This window comes from Bos indicus x Bos taurus, chromosome 7 (genome assembly GCF_003369695.1).
Source record: "Bos indicus x Bos taurus breed Angus x Brahman F1 hybrid chromosome 7, Bos_hybrid_MaternalHap_v2.0, whole genome shotgun sequence".
NCBI classification, from domain to species: domain Eukaryota; kingdom Metazoa; phylum Chordata; class Mammalia; order Artiodactyla; family Bovidae; genus Bos; species Bos indicus x Bos taurus.
This window is the reverse complement of record NC_040082.1, coordinates 84,174,075-84,195,741: the sequence shown is the minus strand read 5'-3', so window position 1 is coordinate 84,195,741 and position 21,667 is coordinate 84,174,075. Positions and strand designations below refer to the sequence as shown.

Below are 21,667 nucleotides of genomic sequence, written 5' to 3'. Positions count from 1 at the left end.
GCACTGATGAAAGGACTGAATGGTGATAAACATCCTGTATCTTGGACTTTTACTGACTCATGGGCAGTGGCCAATGGCCTGGCCATATGGTTAGGCAGGAGGGCAGTGGCAACCTGGCCTATAAAAGGGATGTCCATATGGGACACACAGCCCTGTGGGAATTAGAGGGATGCATTAAAGTAGGACACGTTGATGCCCATCAGAACTCCTTTCCAGGCTTGGAAGGTGAATGGAATCACAGGCAGATATCCCCCTGTGCTCTCCTGAGACAGCCACCCGCATCTAAGAAGCTAAGTGGATATGGGGTTAGTGCAGCAATGTGAGACTGGCTTACCCTAGACACACTCTTCTTGTACACTCTGATGCACAAAATGCCAGTAAGAACTGTTCTGTCTGCCAGCAAAAAAAAGACAGAGACTGCAGATGGCTGTGTGGCAGATTCCCAGTTGTGACGGCCCTGAACATATCTGGCAAGCTATCGGGTAGCCCTGGGTGACTTTGCTGACTCGGGGCCAGGCTTTTCTTACCCAGTGGTAGAGGCAAGTGCTCAGAGTGTTGTAAGAGAACTGGAACAGAAGACAGGGCACCAATTTGGATGGCTGAGCTCCATTTCTTCAGAGTAAGGAACATACTTAGGCAGCCCCTCAGAGAGAGTCTGATAGAGAATTGAACAGTTAACCAAAACCGTGGTTGTCTAAATGGGGAGAGAAAGGTGTGAGAGGCTGGCCTGCAGGACAAGAAGAGCTAGAGGAGGGTCTGCACAGGGTAGAGTCCAGCGTTGTTCTGGGAGGGAGGAAGTGGCGGAGGGTGCTAGTGTGATTAGGCAGTTCTCACCAAGGACAGAGGACACTGGGATAAGAGCTTTTTTTTCTTTCTCAGATCACCTCAACCTTTTTCTCCCTCTGAGGTAGCAGTCAGATGACCGAAGTGGCAAGTGCAAGAAACAGAGATGATTTCTAAGCCAGAAACTGTAAATATGTGTCTTAATCTTTGTTACAATTCCTAAGGGCCTGAGATGACCTTCACTCCATGGAGCAAAACTGGGGCTCACAGTGATTGCCGGTATATGGCCTGGTGGTAAAGACAGCCACCCACTCTGCACCCTTGTAACCTTACCTTGTTTGAGAAGTGGATGAGGGGGAGGCACTTGCCAGACTAAGTACTGCTGTCTGTAATCTAGACTGGCACAGGGGCTGAACCTAAGTCACTTCGAAAGGTAGAAAAATTTGAGTATGAATGAAGGAAAAAAGGGGAAAAAAAAAAAGACTCAGAGCAAAACATGATACTGTCTGTTGCTCCATTATACCACATGCCTGAAAGGGTGAAGCCATACCTTACTTCTGAAAGCACTCCTGCTTGCTTTCTAATTGAGGCGTTGATTTGCAATGCTGTATTAGTTGCAGGTATATAGCGAAGTAGTCCAATTATACGTATGTATGTATATATCTGTTATTTTCCAGATTCGTTTTCACTATAGGTTACTACAAGATACTGAGTGGTTTCCTGTACTATACAGTCTATGTTGTTATCTATTTTATACATAGTCGTGTACAGCTATTCACCCCAAACTCATCTATCCCTCCCCCCAACTCCTTCCCCTTTGGCAACCATAAGTTTATTTTTAATAGTGAGTCTATTTCTGTTTTCTAAATAAGTTCATTTATATCTTTTTCTTTCTTTTTTTTAACATGTAAGTGAGATCATATGATACCACTTATGAGAATCTGATTTCCTTCCTTCCTCAGTCAGAAGTTCATGTAGCAATCTGGACTTATACTGACCCCTTAATCTGTGGGATCCAACACTCTTTATAGGTAGAAAGTGTCAGAACTGGGTTGAATTATAGGATATCCAGCAGGTATTGGATAACAGATTGGAGGTGTGGGAAGAACTACCTCATCTCCTCACACACACAGAGGAATTGGTTTCAGAACCCTTTTTACTGTTCTATTTCTAAATTTTATTAATTTACCAATTAGTTCTTAAGTGATACTGTATTACTGTTTTAGGTTAGGTAACAAGCCAGACTCACAGAATAAAATGGAAAACTTCTATGTCTATGCATTAGACCCATCAGTCATCTATTCTCTGAATATCCTTTACACCTCGTTATAACACCACTGTGCGTGTGTGTGCGCTAAGTTGCTTCAGTCGTGTCTGACTCTGTGACATGCCATAAACCGTAGCCTGCTAGGCTAATGTTAGAACTCAATTTTGGGGGAGCTAGGTGAAATTCTTGCATTAAAAGGCTTTACTAAGATAGTTAAATCACATCAAACTGCCAAAATGTGGCTGTTTTTTTAACTTCAAAAGGCAATTCTGTATGGTTCAACCTAATGGTTATAAACTGCCATTGTTAATTCAAGAATATTTTCCTAGAAAATTAACAACAGCATGTAATTTTTCTAAATTAGTGGTATAGCAGTAGGCATAGCATTTGTTTACAATCTTTTAACCACCCTCATACTGGAGTGAATTTAACATTACTGTGTATATAAAAATGCTTTCTTCAACTTCTGAAAAGAAACTGTGGTAAAAATTATGATATCAGTGGTATGGTATTGTGGAATCAAAACTTTAAGCATCAATTCTTATTCTCCATCTAAAATGTAAACCCCTAAGAAGGTCACAGGTTGCTTTAAGAGGCTTCATAAACACATAAGCCAAATTTATATGTGAGTGCATACATCATACATACTTTCTCTTGGGGGAGAATCCCAAGAGAATTCTCAAAACCCTAAGGTCCCAAATAACTTTTGAGAGTTTTGAAATGATATTTATGAGTATAAAGAGTCCAATGTAAATAAACTCTTATATTCCATTTTGTTCAAGAAAGGATTAAAAGTAACAAAAATGTAGAAGGAATGAAACTCATTATAGATTAATGCTTACATTCTTCTGGAAACTATGTGGATAAGTAAACATTTTTCAGCAAAGTGAAAAGACATTTGCCTTTCATCCAAGGTTTGTAAACTTGCTTCTAAATATGTTTCCACATGTTTTTTTTTTTTCCCCACGTTTTTAACGATGAACAAATTAAAGAGGAAGATGAGGACAAAGAAAAAGGAACTAGAGTAACCAGGAAAAATGAAAATGTGAGATAAATGAGACAATATATGAAAGGTTAACATAAAATCAGAATAGGTAAAATTTTTTCTAATCCAAAGGTAATGAACACAATCATAAAAACAAACAAGCAAAACAATGAAGAAAAGAGCAACTAACCATGTAATAGATTTACCTTTGCAAAGACCGCTGGAAAATAAAAGTAGGGAGGTACTGAAACAACGTGGAAGGGACAGAAAATTGAAAAAGAGAAAAAATTAAAAGGAAAAAGAGGGAAGAAAAATCAAGACTATACCATATTTTCAATAAAAATCTTAGTTTGAGAACAATATTTGAAGCCTTTCTGGAGCATAATGAAAAAGGATAAAACTAACCTGTTGTACAAACTCCAAGGGCACTGGTGTGGCTTGTGTAAACGCTTCCAGGTGAATGCCATGCACGGGGTCTTCAACTACCAGACAGCCAATGTCAAACCATCTGCAACAGAACGTGCGAGGTTCAAGCTGTGTACGTGCTAAGTAAGTTCTATGAATTGATAAAGTACTGTCCTTCGGATAAAACGCTAGCAGACTGATTAAAAGATAAATCATAAAAAAACATATATAACTGCCCTGTTGGCTTAATTTCAACAGGGGAAAAAATGGGGAAGAACAACAAAAATAATTGAAAACCACGCATCACGGAAAATTCCTTTTCTTGCTAAGATTTGGGGAGAAGAACGGCAATTAGAGGTATTCAAATATGCAACAGATATATTTATTCATCTGAAAATTCAAATAGCTTATCATAATTAAAAACATCATTTGCTAACATATGGGAAATTTTATACTACCAACTCTATGATTAGTATATAGCCAAGTTGCAAAATTACTAGCTGACCTAAAAATAAGCTCATTCAGGAAAAAAAAAAATCCTCTCCTCATTCCTGATAAATGTTTCTAATCACAATTTCTGAATTGTTCACAGTGAATCAGACTTTGAGGACAGCTTCATGAAATCAAGAAAAATTTCTTCCATTTTAAGATACACATTAAGAAGTGATAAATTTTAAAACTGACTTAGGTGAGGTTATCAGTACATCATCAGCATTTTAATTAATCAGAAGCAGGAAATCATGGTTTTAAATGAGAAGATACAGAGCAAGAAAATTTAAAAATATGCAGATTAAAGTGCTATGAAATATAATACAGATTAGGAAACTTTTTTTAACATATTCAAAGAAACAACAGAACAGTAAACAGAATAACAACTTTGCTTGAATGGTAAAATGGCAGTTCATTATGTCTACAGTATTCACATTCCAAAACTTTGCTTCAAATTGAGAGCCTTAAATAAGTGATCTTATATGAATCATTATTTAAGTATTTCATTTGGTATATGAATCATTATTTTATTTGGGATATGACTCAGTATTTTATTTTACACAATTGTGTATTGTGCAGACAGCAGAGGACTGCAGTGACTCAGCTCCCAGGCACGGCACGGACTTCCTGGAAAGCGGCGTCCCAGAAGGTACAACAGTCTTCGCACAATGCGGGTGAGCACACACCGGAACTCCCCGGGGTCCACACTGCTCTCATGCCCCCATGTGTCAGCCTGAGCATCCCATTCTCCTCCAGCTCAAATCCAAAGTGCCATCACTGTCAGGATCACGGAGACCTCTTCAGTACCTCTCACGGGTGCTGCTGGCCCTTGTAACTCTGCCTTCTGCCTCCACCCTCCTGTCCTTCTACCCAACCTCCACTCTCCACCCAGGGGAGAAAGAGTGGCAGTCGCCACTGCTCATGCTCAAGGACAGTCACCAAGGAACTCTCTCCTCCTCCTCACCCTCTCCTTGTGGCTGGTGAAATAAGGCAGACTTGGCCAAATCCCATAAGGAAGTCACCTGGACTTAAGAAGAATGGTCGTTCCAAGACTTTGGATTTTATGTAGCAGGAAAAAATCGAAATAGAACCTGAGGAGCTGATACAGGTATGCCAGTTTGTATTTTACCGAAGAAAGACTATCTACCATCACCGATTACTTCCCAAAAGGACATTTTAATCCATTTTACACATAACCCAACACTTTTAAACTTGATAGGTTAATTTCAGAATAAGGACAGTTCACGCTTACATAGGTATTTTTCCATTTTGGTACACAAGATGCTAATTTTCCTCATGGAGCATGAACTGATGCAAAGGTCACCACAGATAGCTAGGTCCTTACTGGCTCTGCTCTGTAGGGGCCACACAACATTGGTCTTTTCTTGCCTTAGTTATAAGCATGCATTTCTCTATCTTCTGTGCATTTATTTCCTATGGGAACATCACAAAGGTTAGTAGCCAAAGCAGACTATCAAGTGTTTTGGGTTGTAGGTTTGCTGTTTGCTCTCATGTTCTTCCTCTATCCCCCTTCTGTATCTTAATATCACAACCTTTCCATCCTCTCTCATTCTTGACCATACTGGAAACCATCAACAGACTTCCTAATACTACTTATTTGCTACTCTTCTGCTCAAAAAAGCATTGTTTGGCAGGAAAAAATACCATGTCTAGGTATGATGGTGCAGTTGATGGTGGACCAATGAAAAGCTGGATGAGATTATAAATTATAACCCAAGGTATCCAAGGGCTGTAGGAGCAAGGAAGATAAAATAGAGTAACGTTCTCGACAGAGACAACTTTATAAAGGTACCCTTTAAGACCTTCAGCTGGTGCTGAGCACTACCCAGTCTGGGCTCAGGTCAGTCGTGACTGCAGTGCACCAAACCACCCCTTTCACACACCTCACTACTGTTCACTGCAGCAAACAGTGAACCTTCTCAGGATTACCTGAAGACTCTCAAGTTTCTTTTATAAACAATACCTGGCTTTAAAAGACTGTGAAGTGAGGCATCGACAAAGACAGCGCCTTATCGTTAAATCAAAAGGAGGCTAAATGAGGCCCATACACTGGATTCAGTAGACAAGGATCTTTAATGACTCATACTAAAGAAAACAGAGGTAAAGGTAGAAGAAAAGATATAGATATTTAATAGATAAATTGAATCTATTTAAAAAAAACAAAAAACAAAAACAGTGTATGGGCTACACAGCAGCAGACAGGTAAATAGAAGATACTCAAACTAAAGAATACAGAGGAAAACTAGAGGGAGCAAGTAGAGGGAAGTGGGGCCTGACCACCTGAGACATGCAGGGTATAGCCAGAAGGTGAACAATGTGTCACTGGAGTCCTAGACAGAGAAAAGGGCCAGAAGCCAATTCTGAAGGTAAAGTGGCTAAGAACTTTCCAGAACGGACAAAAGACATAAATCTAGTGAAAGACAGAAAGAATCAAGCTTGGTGAATCCAGAGAAGTTTAACACATAAGCAACACAGCACACCTATACGAACTATAGTAAAACTGCAAACCATAGTGACGAACAAAACCGTAAAAGCAGCAGAACATCACATTCTCTTCACAGAGACAGCAAGCTGGACAGCTGATGCAGCGGAAATGATGGGAGCCAGAAAACAGTGCAATGGCATCTTTAACGTATTACATAAGAAATCTGCTGATCTTCTCCAGAGAAAACACCCTACAGAAACAAAGGTACGCGAAGGCATTTTCAGACCAAAGCTAAGAGAACTCGTGGCTGAAGTCTAATGCAGTACAAAGAATGTTTTTAGGCAGAGTGAGAATGATCCCAGACTTAAAACCAAAAATGAAGGACGGTCTTCAAAGAATCAATGTAAGTGAGCAGAATGCACAGAATACTAACAATATCTTGAGTTTAAAATATATGCACAATTAAGATAACTTACAATACTGCACAAGATGTAGGGGGTAAATTGTATTATCAACAGTCATAATTTGTACTATAATGTAATACATGGAAAAGGCATGATGGAATCTCTAAGGTAACCCTTACATCAATATTAAAAGGTTAATCGAGGGGAAAAAATGAAATAATAATGATCAGTGGATTGTTGCTTCGTGCTTATACAGAAAGTTCAAACTTCCCAACCGAATATTCAAAGCTCCTCAGTCTGTCCCCAGACTACACCTGACTTTCTATCCAACAATGTTCAGCCAAGCTGATATAATCTCTGACACCTAAATGTGTCTTAATCATCTTCACAACTCTTCCTCCACATAGCATGTCCTACCTATTCTTTTTCACTTATCCAAATTTTAACTACTCTTCAAACTTCAGTTCAAGTACCAACCATTCATGACTCTTATCTGACACTGCTGCTGCTACCGCTAAGTCGCTTCAGTCGTGTCCGACTCTGTGCGACCCCATAGACGGCAGCCCACCAGGCTCCCCCGTCCCTGGGATTCTCCAGGCAAGAACACTGGAGTGGGTTGCCATTTCCTTCTCCAATGTATGAAAGTGAAAAGTGAAAGGGAAGTTGCTCAGTCATGTCCAACTCTTCGTGATCCCATGGACTGCAGCACATCAGGCTCCCCCATTGATGGGATTTTCCAGGCAAGAGTACTGGAGTGGGGTGCCATTGCCTTCTCCTTATCTGACACTATTCCACATCAAATTATTTCCAGTGAACATGTATGTAACATTTCCTATAAGTAAAGATTTACACACTTACAGTCACTTAAAACTGTTTATCTGTGTATACATTTTCTCTCCCACCTGGTCTATAACAGACCCTCAAAGTTGGAGTACATTTTGTACACTATAGCTACAAAGTACTAAGCACAGTGCTACTCAATACTAAAACAAAAATTACATGAGTCAAAGTCGCTCAGTCATGTCCAACTCTTTGCGACCCCGTGGACTGCACCAAGCCAGAATACTGGAGGGGGTAGCCGTTCCCTTCTCCAGGGGATCTTCCCAACTCAGGGATACAACCCAGGTCTTCCACATTTCAGGCTGATTCTTTACTAGCTGAGCCACAAGGGAAGCCCAAAAGCAACAAAATCACACGGTAAATAGGAAGAAGGTAGCTCTCAACAGTTGGAAGTTATTTTAATATAAGACAATTCTGCAAATTAAAAAAATTCTCTGATCAAAAAATCCATCCATTAAAAGTTTAATGCCCTCAAAAACAATGACAAATTATGCTGTTAGAGGTTTTTTCCCAACCTACATAGATGAGAGGCAGTGCTCAACAGAACTCAAACCTGGTGACTGCCTCCAGGCCATCCTGCCAGACCTCCCATTACTCTGAACAGCTATGCAAGATGATAGCTGTTTGTGTTTGTTATGGAAGTCAGCATCCAAGTCAAAGCTACACCATTCTATCTTATTTAATTGATAATTAACACAGTCTTAGAATTCAGGCAACACAATGTAAATTTTATAATTAAAAAGGAGAAAATAAGAGTAGAAATGTGAGCTAGGCTACACAGGTCACATAACTAATGAGATGATATAGCTAGGCCATAACATATTTTCTGTCTGGTTCTAAAGTAAGATACATTTTTTACTAGATATTCAGTGTGAGCAATTCTATTTTTGCTCCTAAGGGAAATATAATAAGCCACTCACTGAACCCATTATAAACAAACAACAGTCTGTTGTCCAACAAACTGGACAACCTAGAAGAAATGCATAAATTCCTAAAAACACACACAATCTACTAAGACCGAAGCATGGCAGCATTATTTCCAACCACCGAGGCATGGCAGCAACCTAAGTGTGTGTCCATGAAAAACAAAATGTGATTTATGTATACACATTCAAACACACACACATATATATATATACATGTGGTGTGGTATATATATTTATATGCATGTGGATATAAAATAGTATCTTATTCCATTAAAAAGGAAGGAAAACCCTGCCATTTGCAATAATATGGATGGAATTAAGGTAATTAAAGTAAGTCAGAGAAAGATAAATACCATAGGCTCTCCCTTACCTGTGGAGGTGGGGAAGTAAATTCACAGATACAAAGGACAGACTGGTGGATGCAGAGGCAGGAGTGGGAGACAGGGTAAAATGGATGAAGGGGATTAAAAGGTACAAAGTTCCAGGTATAAAATAAGTCATGAAGATGTAATGTACAGCGTGGGATTAATCATGAATTTTGCATATTTGAAAGCTGCTAAAAGATGAAAAGATCTTGTCATGAAAGTTCTCTTTATAAGAAAAAAACAAGGAATAGAAGGAACATACCTCAACATAATAAAAGCTATATATGACAAACCCACAGCAAACATTATCCTCAATGGTGAAAAATTGAAAGCATTTCCTCTAAAGTCAGGAACAAGACAAGGGTGCCCACTTTCACCATTACTATTCAACATAGTTTTGGAAGTGTTGGCCACAGCAATCAGAGCAGAAAAAGAAATAAAAGGAATCCAAATTGGAAAAGAAGAAGTAAAACTCTCACTGTTTGCAGATGACATGATCCTTTACATAGAAAACCCTAAAGACTCCACCAGAAAATTACTAGAACTAATCAATGACTATAGTAAAGTTGCAGGATATAAAATCAACACACAGAAATCCCTTGCATTCCTATACACTAATAATGAGAAAACTGAAAGAGAAATTAAGGAAACAATTCCATTCACCATTGCAACGGAAAGAATAAAATACTTAGGAATATATCTACCTAAAGAAACCAAAGATCTATATATAGAAAACTATAAAACACTGGTGAAAGAAATCAAAGAGGACACTAATAGATGGAGAAATATACCATGTTCATGGATTGGAAGAATCAATATAGTGAAAATGAGTATACTACCCAAAGCAATTTATAGATTCAATGCAATCCCTATCAAGCTACCAACGGTATTCTTCACAGAGCTAGAACAAATAATTTCACAATTTGTATGGAAATACAAAAAACCTCGAATAGCCAAAGCTATCTTGAGAAAGAAGAATGGAACTGGAGGAATCAACCTGCCTGACTTCAGGCTCTATTACAAAGCCACAGTTATCAAGACAGTATGGTACTGGAACAAAGACAGAAATATTGATCAATGGAACAAAATAGAAAGCCCAGAGATAAATCCATGCACATATGGACACCTTATCTTTGACAAAGGAGGCAAGAATATACAACGGATTAAAGACAACCTCTTTAACAAGTGGTGCTGGGAAAACTGGTCAACCACTTGTAAAAGAATGAAACTAGAACACTTTCTAACACCATACACAAAAATAAACTCAAAATGGATTAAAGATCTCAATGTAAGACCAGAAACTATAAAACTCCTAGAGGAGAACATAGGCAAAACACTCTCCGACATACATCACAGCAGGATCCTCTATGACCCACCTCCCAGAATACTGGAAATAAAAGCAAAAATAAACAAATGGGACCTAATTAAACTTAAAAGCTTCTGCACAACAAAGGAAACTATTAGCAAGGTGAAAAGGCAGCCTTCAGAATGGGAGAAAATAATAGCAAATGAAGCAACCGACAAACAACTAATCTCAAAAATATACAAGCAACTCCTACAGCTCAACTCCAGAAAAATAAATGACCCAATCAAAAAATGGGCCAAAGAACTAAATAGACATTTCTCCAAAGAAGACATACAGATGGCTAAAAAAACACATGAAAAGATGCTCAACATCACTCATTATCAGAGAAATGCAAATCAAAACCACTATGAGGTACCATTTCACGCCAGTCAGAATGGCTGCAATCCATAAGTCTACAAGCAATAAATGCTGGAGAGGGTGTGGAGAGAAGGGAACTCTCTTGCACTGTTGGTAGGAATGCAAACTAATACAGCCACTATGGAGAACACTGTGGAGATTCCTTAAAAAACTGGAAATAGAACTGCCTTATGATCTAGCAATCCCACTGCTGGGCATACACACTGAGGAAACCAGAAGGGAAAGAGACACGTGTACCCCAATGTTCATCGCAGCACTGTTTATACTAGCCAGGACATGGAAGCAACCTAGATGCCCATCAACAGATGAATGGATAAGAAAGCTGTGGTACATATACACAATGGAGTATTACTCAGCCATTAAAAAGAATACATTTGAATCAGTTCTAATGAGGTGGATGAAACTGGAGCCTATTATACAGAGTGAAGTAAGCCAGAAAGAAAAACACCAATACAGTATACTAACGCATATATATGGAATTTAGAAAGATGGAAACAATAACCCTGTGTACGAGACAGCAAAAGAGACACCGATGTATAGATCAGTCTTATGGACTCTGTGGAAGAGGGAGAGGGTGGGGAGATTTGGGAAAATAGCATTGAAACATGTATAATATCATGTATGAAACGAGTCGCCAGTCCAGGTTCGATGCACAGTACTGGATGCTTGAGGCTGGTGCACTGGGACGACCCAGAGGGAGGGGAGGGGAGGGAGGAGGGTGGAGGGTTCAGGATGGGGAACGCGGGTATACCTGTGGCGGATTCATTTCGATATTTGGCAAAACTAATACAATATTGTAAAGTTTAAAAATAAAATAAAATTTAAAAAAAAAAAAAGAAAGAAAAAAACAATTATAACTATGCTTTAAAAAAAAAAAAAAAAAGCCTCTTACTTGTCAGGAAGCAATTCTGCTATGAAGTTTTCTACTGACACAGCAGTCTGTTTTTCATGAATCACTCCAGTTCGACGCAAACTATCTATCCGTTCCTGGGCACCCTGAATAGAAACAGCGTATATTAGAAACTATTTCAAGTTAATCAGTATTAAATATGCTAATTGATTATATAAGTAATATGTGTACACATTTATACCCAAATACATATATACTCATTACAAACATGAAAACATATAGAACAACAGAGAGTAAATAGTGAAGAGGCTCACTCATATTCCCCTTAGTACTGATAGTCTGCAACACATCCTCCAAGTTATTCCTATATGCATTATTATTTTGGTTGCTATTGTGGAATGAATAATTTTATATTCCATGGTCTAATTGGTTATTACTAATATAAGAAAACTAGGTGTTTTTTAATGTTTTTTAATGGCTTCTGGCAAGAGGCCATCTTAAATGTTTCAATCCTAGTAGTTCTTTGGTTGATTCTCTCAAATTTTTCTAGGTAAGCAATCTTATCAATAGTAAATATGTTTTTTTCTCTTCTGAGTCCTTTTATATATATGGCCATGGATGGAGGAGCGTGGTAGGCTACAGTCCATGGGGTTGCAAAGAGTTGGACACAAATAAGCGACTTCACTTTTAAAATATGCACCAAAATGACAGTTTTTTTAACTGCAGTGTATTCATTACACCAAAGCTTAATCAAGAAAATAATTGCCATTTATGAAATAAAACTGAGGGGCTGAGAATACTATACAGATAACTCAAAAATCATGAATGAAATATATATCTGTAGTAGGAAACTAAAAGCTGGATTAGCAAGGACAAGGCTGCCATTTACTACTTTCATTTTAATCGCTTCATACAAGTACTCATAATTGATATGAGAATGAGTTCAAAAAGCTACATAAAACACTTCTGAGTAAAACTAGTCATGGATAATACACCTATTTTTATCATGAACAGCAGCACTAAGCAGTGAATGAGATTATGAGGTCAATTCTTCAAAAACAAAAATTAAGAAAGCCAGGGCACTTTTAGAAACAATAGAATTTATTTCAGAGACAAATAAAAAAAAAGAAGTGAGAACATGTAAACCAACTTGTCATTAGTTACTAAACATGAAAGATGAAAGAAGATGTGATTTAAACTACAATGGAATCAAGCTGTATTTCTCCTTACTCTTGAATCTCGGCTACCTAGCACAACATCTAACTTAACAGGTACTCAGTAAGAACTTACAACATGAAAAAGTGAACAAGAGAAACATCAAGGGCTTCTAAAGGCCTACAGCACTAACGTTAGGCATCACCAAATTGAACGTGGAGATCACTTCTGAATTTGGAAGAAAATACAACAGCTAAGATGAACTTAATTCTTTGTATAGGATAAAGTACATCTGCCTAATTCACTCCTCCCAAAAGGTAGTTATGGCTAATTTTTATTCTAAAAATGTTTAAATAAATGTTAATTCAGTAAAAGCTATACAGGGATTAGTGGGCTGTTTATAGAGATTCATTCGCAACTTTTTAAAGATGGTATCTCAACTATGTACCATTAAAAAATAGTCCTAGATTTCATGCTCCCAAGGAAACAGAAACTCAGTCAGTTCATTTTTAACTACCCTATAGCACAGGGCTTATACTGCATAAGGTTCACAAAATATTTACCTGAACTGAATTAGCACCTATGAAAGATAGGATGGTGAGTTGGGAAGACAAGTTTACTTCTTGTTTTTATTCATGGAATCCAGAATATGCAGAGCAGGTAAATCAGCCTCTCTCCTCCTCTGACCACAGCATTTACTTAAATGCACATCTTTTAGAGTCACAAGTAGAGACACTTTAATATTAGTCCCATGTTTTGAAAAGGGAATTTTAATTTTATTTTTCAGCAGTGAAAGTGAAGTCACTCACTCATGTCTGACTCTTTGTGAGCCCATGGACTATAGCCTACCAGGCTCCTCCATCCATGGGATTTTCCAGGCAAGAGTACTAGAGTGGGTTGCCATCTCCTTCTCCAGAGGATCTTCCTGACCCAGGGATCGAACTTGGTCTCCCACATTGTAGGCAGATGCTTTACTGTCTGAGCTACCAGGGAACTTAGCAGTGAAGGAGAATAAAAAACTAGGTAGTTTAAAGGCTTGGTTAATTTGAAGTAATTATCTCAGAACTGAAATAAGATGAAGAAAGGCCTCTAGAGGTTACACTGTGCTCTGAGAGCTTAAACTAAGCAACTTGGATTCCACACTTCTTCATAATTTCTAATGGATAGTAACAACATGTCTGTTGAATATAACCTATAAGACAGTGGTCATAAATATACTTGGTTTTTCAGTAAAAGTAATACTTAGCATTAGAGAAGTCTTGGGAGCTTCCTAACTTTAATTATGGCTGATTAATTTCCTTACATCAAAAAATCAAGAGAGTTCCAGAACAACATCTACTTCTGCTTTACTGACTATGCCACAGCCTTTGACTGTGTGGATCACAATAAACTGTGGAAAATTCTTCAAGATATGGGAATACCAGACCACCTGATCTGCCTCCTGAGAAATCTGTACACAGGTCAGGAAGCAACAGTTAGAACTGGCAGGCTGTGTATTGTCACCCTGCTTATTTAACTTATATGCAGAGTACATCACGTGAAATTCCAGGCTGGATGAAGCACAAGCTAGAATCAAGATTGCTGGGAGAAATATCAATAACCTCAGATATACAGATGACACCACCCTTATGGCAGAAAGCGAAGAACTAAAGAGCCTCTTGATGAAAGTGAAAGAGGAGAGTGAAAAAGTTGGCTAAAAACTCAGCATTCAGAAAACTAAGATCACGGCACCTGGTCCCATCACTTTATGGCAAATAGATGGGGAAACAATGGAAACAGTGACAGACTTTATTTTTTGGGCTCCAAAATCACTGCAGATGGTGACTCCAGCCATGAAATGTAAAGATGCTTGCTCCTTGGAAGAAATGTTATGACCAACCTAGACAACATATTAAAAAGCAGAGACATTACTTTGCCAACAAAGGTCTGCCTAGTCAAAGCTATGGTTTATCCAATAGTCATCTATGGATATGAGAGTTGGACTATAAAAAGCTGAGTGCCGAAGAATTGATGCTTTTGAACTGTGGTGTTGGAGAAGACTCTTGAGAGTCCCTTGGACTGCAAGGAGATCTAACCGGACCATCCTAAAGGAAATCAGTCCTGAATATTCATTGAAAGGACTGATGCTGAAGCTGAAATGCCAATATTTTGGCCACCTGATGCAAACTGACTCATTTGAAAAGACCCTGATGATGGCAAGGATTGAAGGCAGGAGGAGAAGGGGATGACAGAGGATGAGATGGTTGGATGGCATCATCTACTCAATGGACATGAGTGTGAGCAGGCTCTGGGAGGTGGTGATGGACGGGCAGGCCTGGCATGCTGCAGTCCATGGGGTCACAGTCAGACACAACTGAGCAACTGAACTGAACTGAAACAATTTCATATGCATAAAGGAAAACTTAGGTTTAGTTCAAAAAACCATTCACTTCAAATAAAAGCAGATGGATAGAAAAAAATCTGGTTTGAAATTTTAATACTCTGCTTTATTTTCTTCTCATTAGCTCCCTCTAGTGTACCCAAAATAAACAACTGATAAAATTACAAATTAGTTTGATATTTATATCAGTTTCAATGAATTTGAAGCTTGTATTAAAGACTGTGGAAAAGGAAACGATGTCTAAATTTGAAGGGCAAAAACCAATACTAAAACAAATCTGTCAAATAATAGCAAAATCACAACATAAACTAAACTATGTTCATAAAATTAGGTTTTTACAGAAAAAAATCTCCATCAGCCTTTCAAGTTCAGTATCTAGTTATCTGAAATATCTTTGATGTAATGATATTTAGCACAACAAAATATTGAAGACTCAAGCCTTAAAAACCATGAAATTCTGAGTTACATTCCAAAAATCATGTAGTGATCTATCATCAGAAAGTATTAACGACTTATCAGCTGACAACTTTATCTGGTCCTTTTTCTGTTTTTTTCCAGAACAATCAGAAACCACATGACTTGCCAGAAGATTTTACTGAGTCACTGTGTCATTTGCGTCCATAACATCCAAAACGTTATCTGGAATTGTCCCTTTGGATGACACTCGGGAGGATTTAATGTTCTGAGGTAATCTGGGGACATGAGATATGTCTTTATTTTCTACTGGGAGAGGGCAGAGCTTATAAAGAGGAGATGAGAAAGGAGATTCCATTACAAGTACGTCTTCAGTCAGAACATTTCAGGAAAGAACACATGTGGAAACTGAGGAAGGAGAAGCTGAGTTCCTAAAAACTCTCTGGGTCTACCTCGACCTTGCAGAGTCTTTGTGTCTCACCAGAAGCGCACAGAGACAAGTGTGAAGACAGTGTGCTGTCTGACGGCAGAGGCACTATCACAGCATGGCAGCAGACGGGCAGCTAGAGCTCTCTTAAGGGAAGTATCTGTTCTGGTAAGGTTTGTTTACCCCAAAGTTTGAAACAGCTCCCAGAGTGAAAACGTCTTTTGCATTAGACTGTTTAGTTGAGAAAATTACTTTTAAAAGTTTACCCTAGCACTTTCAATTGTACTGTTTGTGGCTTGATACCAAATTACCTCAATAAGGCTGCTAGATATTCATTTAAAAAAAAAACAAAACAAGGCAGTATTCTAAGAGTTCATATCTGTAAATAAAACAAAGATCTATGCTCCTGTAGAACTTAAATTCTAGTGGGAAAAAAGCATTAAAAATAAAAATAATATAAATTATATAGTAGATCAGAAAATGCTGAATGCTATAGGAGGAAAAACAAAAAGGAGGGTTAGAGGGATCAGGAGTGCAGGATCAGTGGCAGCAGCCTGCAGTACTAAACCAGGCAGTCAGGACAGGCCTCGCTGCACAGGGAAGACTTGAGGACTAGAAGGAGGTCAGGGAGTCAACCAAGTAGGTATGTGAGAAAAGTGTCTCACAGAGAGCTAGTGGAAAGGCTGCAAGAGAGCAGCCTGTTAGACAAGGATAAGACCTGCAAGGAGGCCAATACAGCTGGCATGGAGGGAGCAAGGGGGAAGACTAGAGACGAAGACAGAGGAACAACAGAAGGCCACTGGTGTTGCCACTGTGGAGAATAGTATGGAGGTTTCCTAAAAAACTACGAACAGCATTACCATATGATTCAGCAACCCCACTCCTGGGCATATATCTGGAAAAGACAAAAACACTCTATCTTGAAAAGATACATACACCCCAATGTTCATCAATAGATGAATGGATAAATAAGATGTGGCCTTGCCATTTGCAGCAAAATGACAGACCTAAAAGATTATGACACTAAGTGAAGTAAATCAGAGAAAGACAAACATGATATTGCTTATGTGAAATTAAAAAAAAAAAGTACAAATGAACTTATTTACAAAACAGAAACAGATTCACAGATATAGAAAACAAACTTATGGTTACCAAAGAAGAAAGGGGATGCAGAATAAATAAGGAGTTTGGGATTAGGCTTCCCTGGTGGCTCAGATGGTGAAGTGTCTGTATGCAATGCAGGAGACCCAGGTTCGATCCCTGGATTGGGAAGATCCCTTGGAGAAAGAAATGGCAGCCCACTCCAGTACTCTTGCCTGGAAAATCCCATGGACTGAGGAGCCTGGTAGGCTACAGTCCATGGGGTCACAAAGAGTTAGACACAACTGACTTCACTTTCACTTTCATTTTGGGATTAGCAGATACACACTATATATATATATAAAACAAATAAACAGTAAGAACCTACTGTATAGCACAGGGAACTATACTCAATATCTTCTAATAACCTATAATGGAAAAGAATCTAAAAGAGAATACACACACACATATATATGGTATAAATGAATTATTTTGCTATACACCAGGAACAATGAAAATCAACTATACTTCAATCAGGAAAAAAAAAAAAAAACAGGCCAGTTCAGCCAGGTCATACGGTGCTGTGGAAAGCACGGTAAGAAATTTGTATTTTTATACTAAGGGAAACAAAGTTCTGAAAAGTTGACCTAGTGTGCTGAAAGAATTATCCTGGCTCCTCTGTTGAAGATAACCTACAGGGCTACAAGGGTAGAAACTGACGACCTGTTAGAAGGTGAATGCAAGATTTCAGCAAGACCTTGTGATGGCTTTACCCAGGGTGGGGGCAATGAAGACACTGACAAGCAGTCAGATGCTGGATGTATTTTGAACGTATAGTGAACAAGATTTCTTGATGAGTTGGACATGGGTAAGGAGAGAAGTCAAGGATGACTCCAGGTTTCTCACCTGAGAAAATGGAAGGACACAGATGTCATCAACTGAGATGGAGAAATCTTGGGGAAACAGATCAGAAGGAAAGAAAAGTAGTTGAGGACTAGATGTATTGAGACATTCAGGTGAAGGTGTCAAAAAGGCAACTTTTATATAAACCTAGTTTACATGAGAGGTCTATGCTGGAGACATAAACTCAAATCTGTCAGCACACAGCGGCTATTCAAAGCCATGGGACTGGATGAGATCATCAGGACAGTGAACACAGAAGAGGGGACAGAGATCATCAAGAGGCTGCGGAGAAAAGGAGGCACCGACAAAGAAAGCAGAAAGGAACTAGAGAGGCAGGGAGGAAACCAAGCGTGGCATCCGTGAGCATAAAGACATTATGGAGGAGTCTTAAAGCCCATGCTAGAGCAAAGAAGATGGAACTACACTGGTGACCTTGAGAGCACATCCTCAGTGGAGTGGTGGGAGGTGACACCCTGACTGAAGGGACTGTTAAGACAATATGAAGCAAAGAACTAGAGATAAAAGTGTTGGTAACTCTGGAAGTTTTGCTGCAAAATGAAGCAAAAAGCTAAGGTAGGAGGTGATGGGGAAACAGGGGTAAAAAAACTAAGGTTTTCTTTGGTTTTTCTTTTTAAGGTGGGAGCAGTGTTTGTACGCTGATGAATTGTTCACTTGTTCTTGCATGTCTGTATACTGATGGTGATGATAAAACATGTATGAGAGGGAGGGCAGAACTCTCGGAACTTAGCACATAGAAGGCTAGGGGGGACTATGTCTAGTATGGTAATAGGATTGGTTTGGATAACCGACAGTTTTTTGTTTGTTTGTTTTTAATGATTATAGGCCAGAACACCAAGTATGTGCGATTCAAGTGGAGGTGTGAGTACGCAAGTGTATGAAATCTGTCTTCAAAATAAGCCATTCTGTCATCTGCCACTATTATGTAAGGATTATAGACACCTGCAGACGCAATCACAAGGTCATCTTCCTTTACCAAAAAGTACAGCAGTGTCTTACTTTTGGTGAGTGCATTATAAGATTTAATAGGTTTCTACATGCTGGTGAGACCCTGGCAAACTCTGGTTATACACAGGCATTGTGCCTATAACTTGCCAGGTAGTTGGGTCTCTAAGGTATATCAGTTAAAAGGACAAAGAAAGAGAAGACTCAAAGTAAGCAAGCTAAGAAAGATTTTTCGGTGAGTGGCTGAGTTCCCCTTACCAAGTACAAGAGAAAAGGGGGAGTCGGCAGGTAAATTTAAAACCCTGCTCCCAATAATCAAAACATATTTTTAGGTTTCTTTAAAATTCTACTATCGTTATAACACTAGAGAGCTGTCCAATTAAAAACCAAATCAGTATTTCAGTATGTAAAAACCCAACAACTCCAGAGATCATAGAATTATCGTCAGAATTATGAAAAGATAAGCCAGCAGTTTCCATATCCTAAACAGATGCTCTATTACTCACTTTTAATCCCGCTGCGTAGCCCACTGGCTGTGGGGCAATGTTGGACTGCCCGGCTTCCCCTAGAACCACAGCGAGGCCGAAGACTTCCTGGAAGGCGTCTCGGACGGCAGCAACTTTTACTTCTTTATTCGAGGTCACTACAATATCCAGTTCACCTCCAGATTCTAAAAAGACCAGAAGAAAAATTCAAATTAATGAAATTCTCATAATTACTACATGCACTAACATTTTATGACATAATTAGTACCAACCTGGCAAAATGACATAAGATATAGATTAACCTTTTAATTGGCTGAGAAACTGAGGCCAACAAGGTCTTGCCCAAGGTAACACAGCTACTTAGCAATGATATCAGGACTCTACCCTAGGCCTGTACATTTTGACTCTACCATGTGAGGTAAGCACACACACTTCACCCTGCCATCTCACATCTTGTTCTGAGATTTCTCAAAAAAGCTGTGAAACATTTTGCTCTTGAAACAACACTATGCTGTTCCTTAGTAAGTGTCTTTTGGAGCAGTTGAAAGTATTTTCCAAATATCTGAGCTTTTTATTATGGACTTTTTCCTGATTGGAATAATGTTCCACAGATCCCATCTTTATTGGAATTTCTTAAGTCATCAAAACCTAAAAGCAATGGGTTACATAGGAAATAAAAAGAATATGTCTTTTTTTCCCCTCCATGTGGGATATAGCTCCTGACCCAAGCAAAGTACTGTTCCATTAGGCTTCAGCTCAAAGAGCTGTTCAGTTTGTGATGACTCATGTCATTTTTAATGATTATAAAGACAGCTCATTAAAAAAAAATGTAGAAACCTAAACTGTGTTAAAATCGATTTCTAATAGTTCCTTATGTTTTCTTGATACATTTGAAATTGTTATAGTGATTTCTACAATATTTGTATAAAAAGATGGTTAAGTTCCGCTAGAGTTTTATTAGATCCAAATGGTCTAGTTTTTGCTGTCAATAGCTTTTTCACACTCAAGTCTTACTGCTTTTTATCTGCTAATAATAGAAATTTCATTTTGTATCTTTCTCTCCTTTTTTTTTTTTTTTTTCCTTTTTCTAGATGTCATGCAGAGTACTAGACCTGAGGAACCTCTTGGGTTTGAGTCCCGATTTTATCATTTACTAGCTCTGTTACCTTGGGGAAGTCACAGAGCTTGTTTCCTCATAGAAAAATTCCTGCCACCTCACAGAGCTTGCTCTAAGGATTAATAAGGTAAATGCTTCAAATAGGTAATGGGTCTAACACAATACCCATTAAAACAACAAGAGCTCCAAAAATGCTAATTCTTTTTTTTTCTCATTAAAAATAAGATCCTGTGAAAAGAATATATATACTACAAATTATATCAAACTTGATTACTATGAATATATAAAATCAATATATATGGTAGGGTCCAATTCTAAATCATGACAATTAGAAACACAAAGACCAATTCAGCTGAATTCTTTGATTCAATTTTCTACTTAAAGGGAAGCAAAGTGGCTGTTAGCTCCACCAAGTTGTACGACAGAGAATAATAATAAATTCCTCTGAACACAAGTTCCTCATCTAAAACTTGAGGAAAATAACACCTAGCTTTCAGACCTCTTATGAGAATTAGTATCTGGCATATCATATTTAATAAATGGTACTTACCATTAGTAGGTCTTATCTTTTGACATTTACTAGACAGTCAATTGTCAAGAGACTCAAGACTTGAGAGTTATTAACTTTTTATTGCTATTGAAAAATCTCTGTTCAAGTACCTGGTGCACAGCTTTGGCCACTAAATTATTATCTTCAATAGATTTACTAATAATTGGTCATAAATCCTGCTGAGAGATTATGTTATTTCACTTATTGGATATGTACATTAACCATCTGGAAAATTCTTGGTAATGAGGGTTCCAAGGTGGTTAAAATTAAAATAGCTTCCCTAGCAAACCTCAGTAATGAGATATTATTAGTAAACAGATTAACAGCCTCTAAAAAGTTTATTCCTGAGTTACACATAACCACATGTAATTAAAGTAGATAACTGAAGAAATGTCAAAAGCCAAATATGAACAAAGCAACACTTCAAATGTCCATAGTGATAGTAAAATTCATATAAAGCAACACTAACCATATTTATAATTAAAATCAGCAAGTATACTAATAATTCAAATTTTTACTCCTGCAAAGTTCGTGCTGTGAAGTTTTCAAAAATTTTCATGACTAAGGAAAACACGAATTAAAAGCACCAAGACTAACAATCAACATAAGAACATAGGATTGCCACTGATTATAAGACCTATAGGATTACAATCAGTGGCTGACATGAGCACATACTTTACATGGCAGATGCTGCTCTAGTTTAAGTACAT

The 21,667-nt window shown here is 38.2% G+C and overlaps 1 protein-coding gene and 1 long non-coding RNA gene across 2 annotated transcripts in view; one reads left to right on the top strand and one right to left on the bottom strand.

The window, feature by feature from the left end:
• The window catches only part of LOC113895621, a 301,641-nt gene extending 279,978 nt beyond the window's left edge, over positions 1-21,663 (top strand). Inside the window, exons 3-6 of the long non-coding RNA XR_003511890.1 lie at positions 4,509-4,603; positions 15,577-15,705; positions 18,686-18,864; positions 20,382-21,663. This is a non-coding gene — a long non-coding RNA (uncharacterized LOC113895621). The remainder of the gene's footprint in view (positions 1-4,508; positions 4,604-15,576; positions 15,706-18,685; positions 18,865-20,381) is intronic.
• The window catches only part of PRRC1 (proline rich coiled-coil 1), a 49,325-nt gene that overhangs the window by 10,060 nt on the left and 17,598 nt on the right, over positions 1-21,667 (bottom strand). The window contains exons 6-8 of the mRNA XM_027547018.1: positions 19,312-19,475; positions 11,526-11,629; positions 3,441-3,543 (exon numbers count right to left, since the gene is read on the bottom strand). Coding sequence (XP_027402819.1) covers positions 3,441-3,543; positions 11,526-11,629; positions 19,312-19,475 — 371 coding nt within the window. The remainder of the gene's footprint in view (positions 1-3,440; positions 3,544-11,525; positions 11,630-19,311; positions 19,476-21,667) is intronic.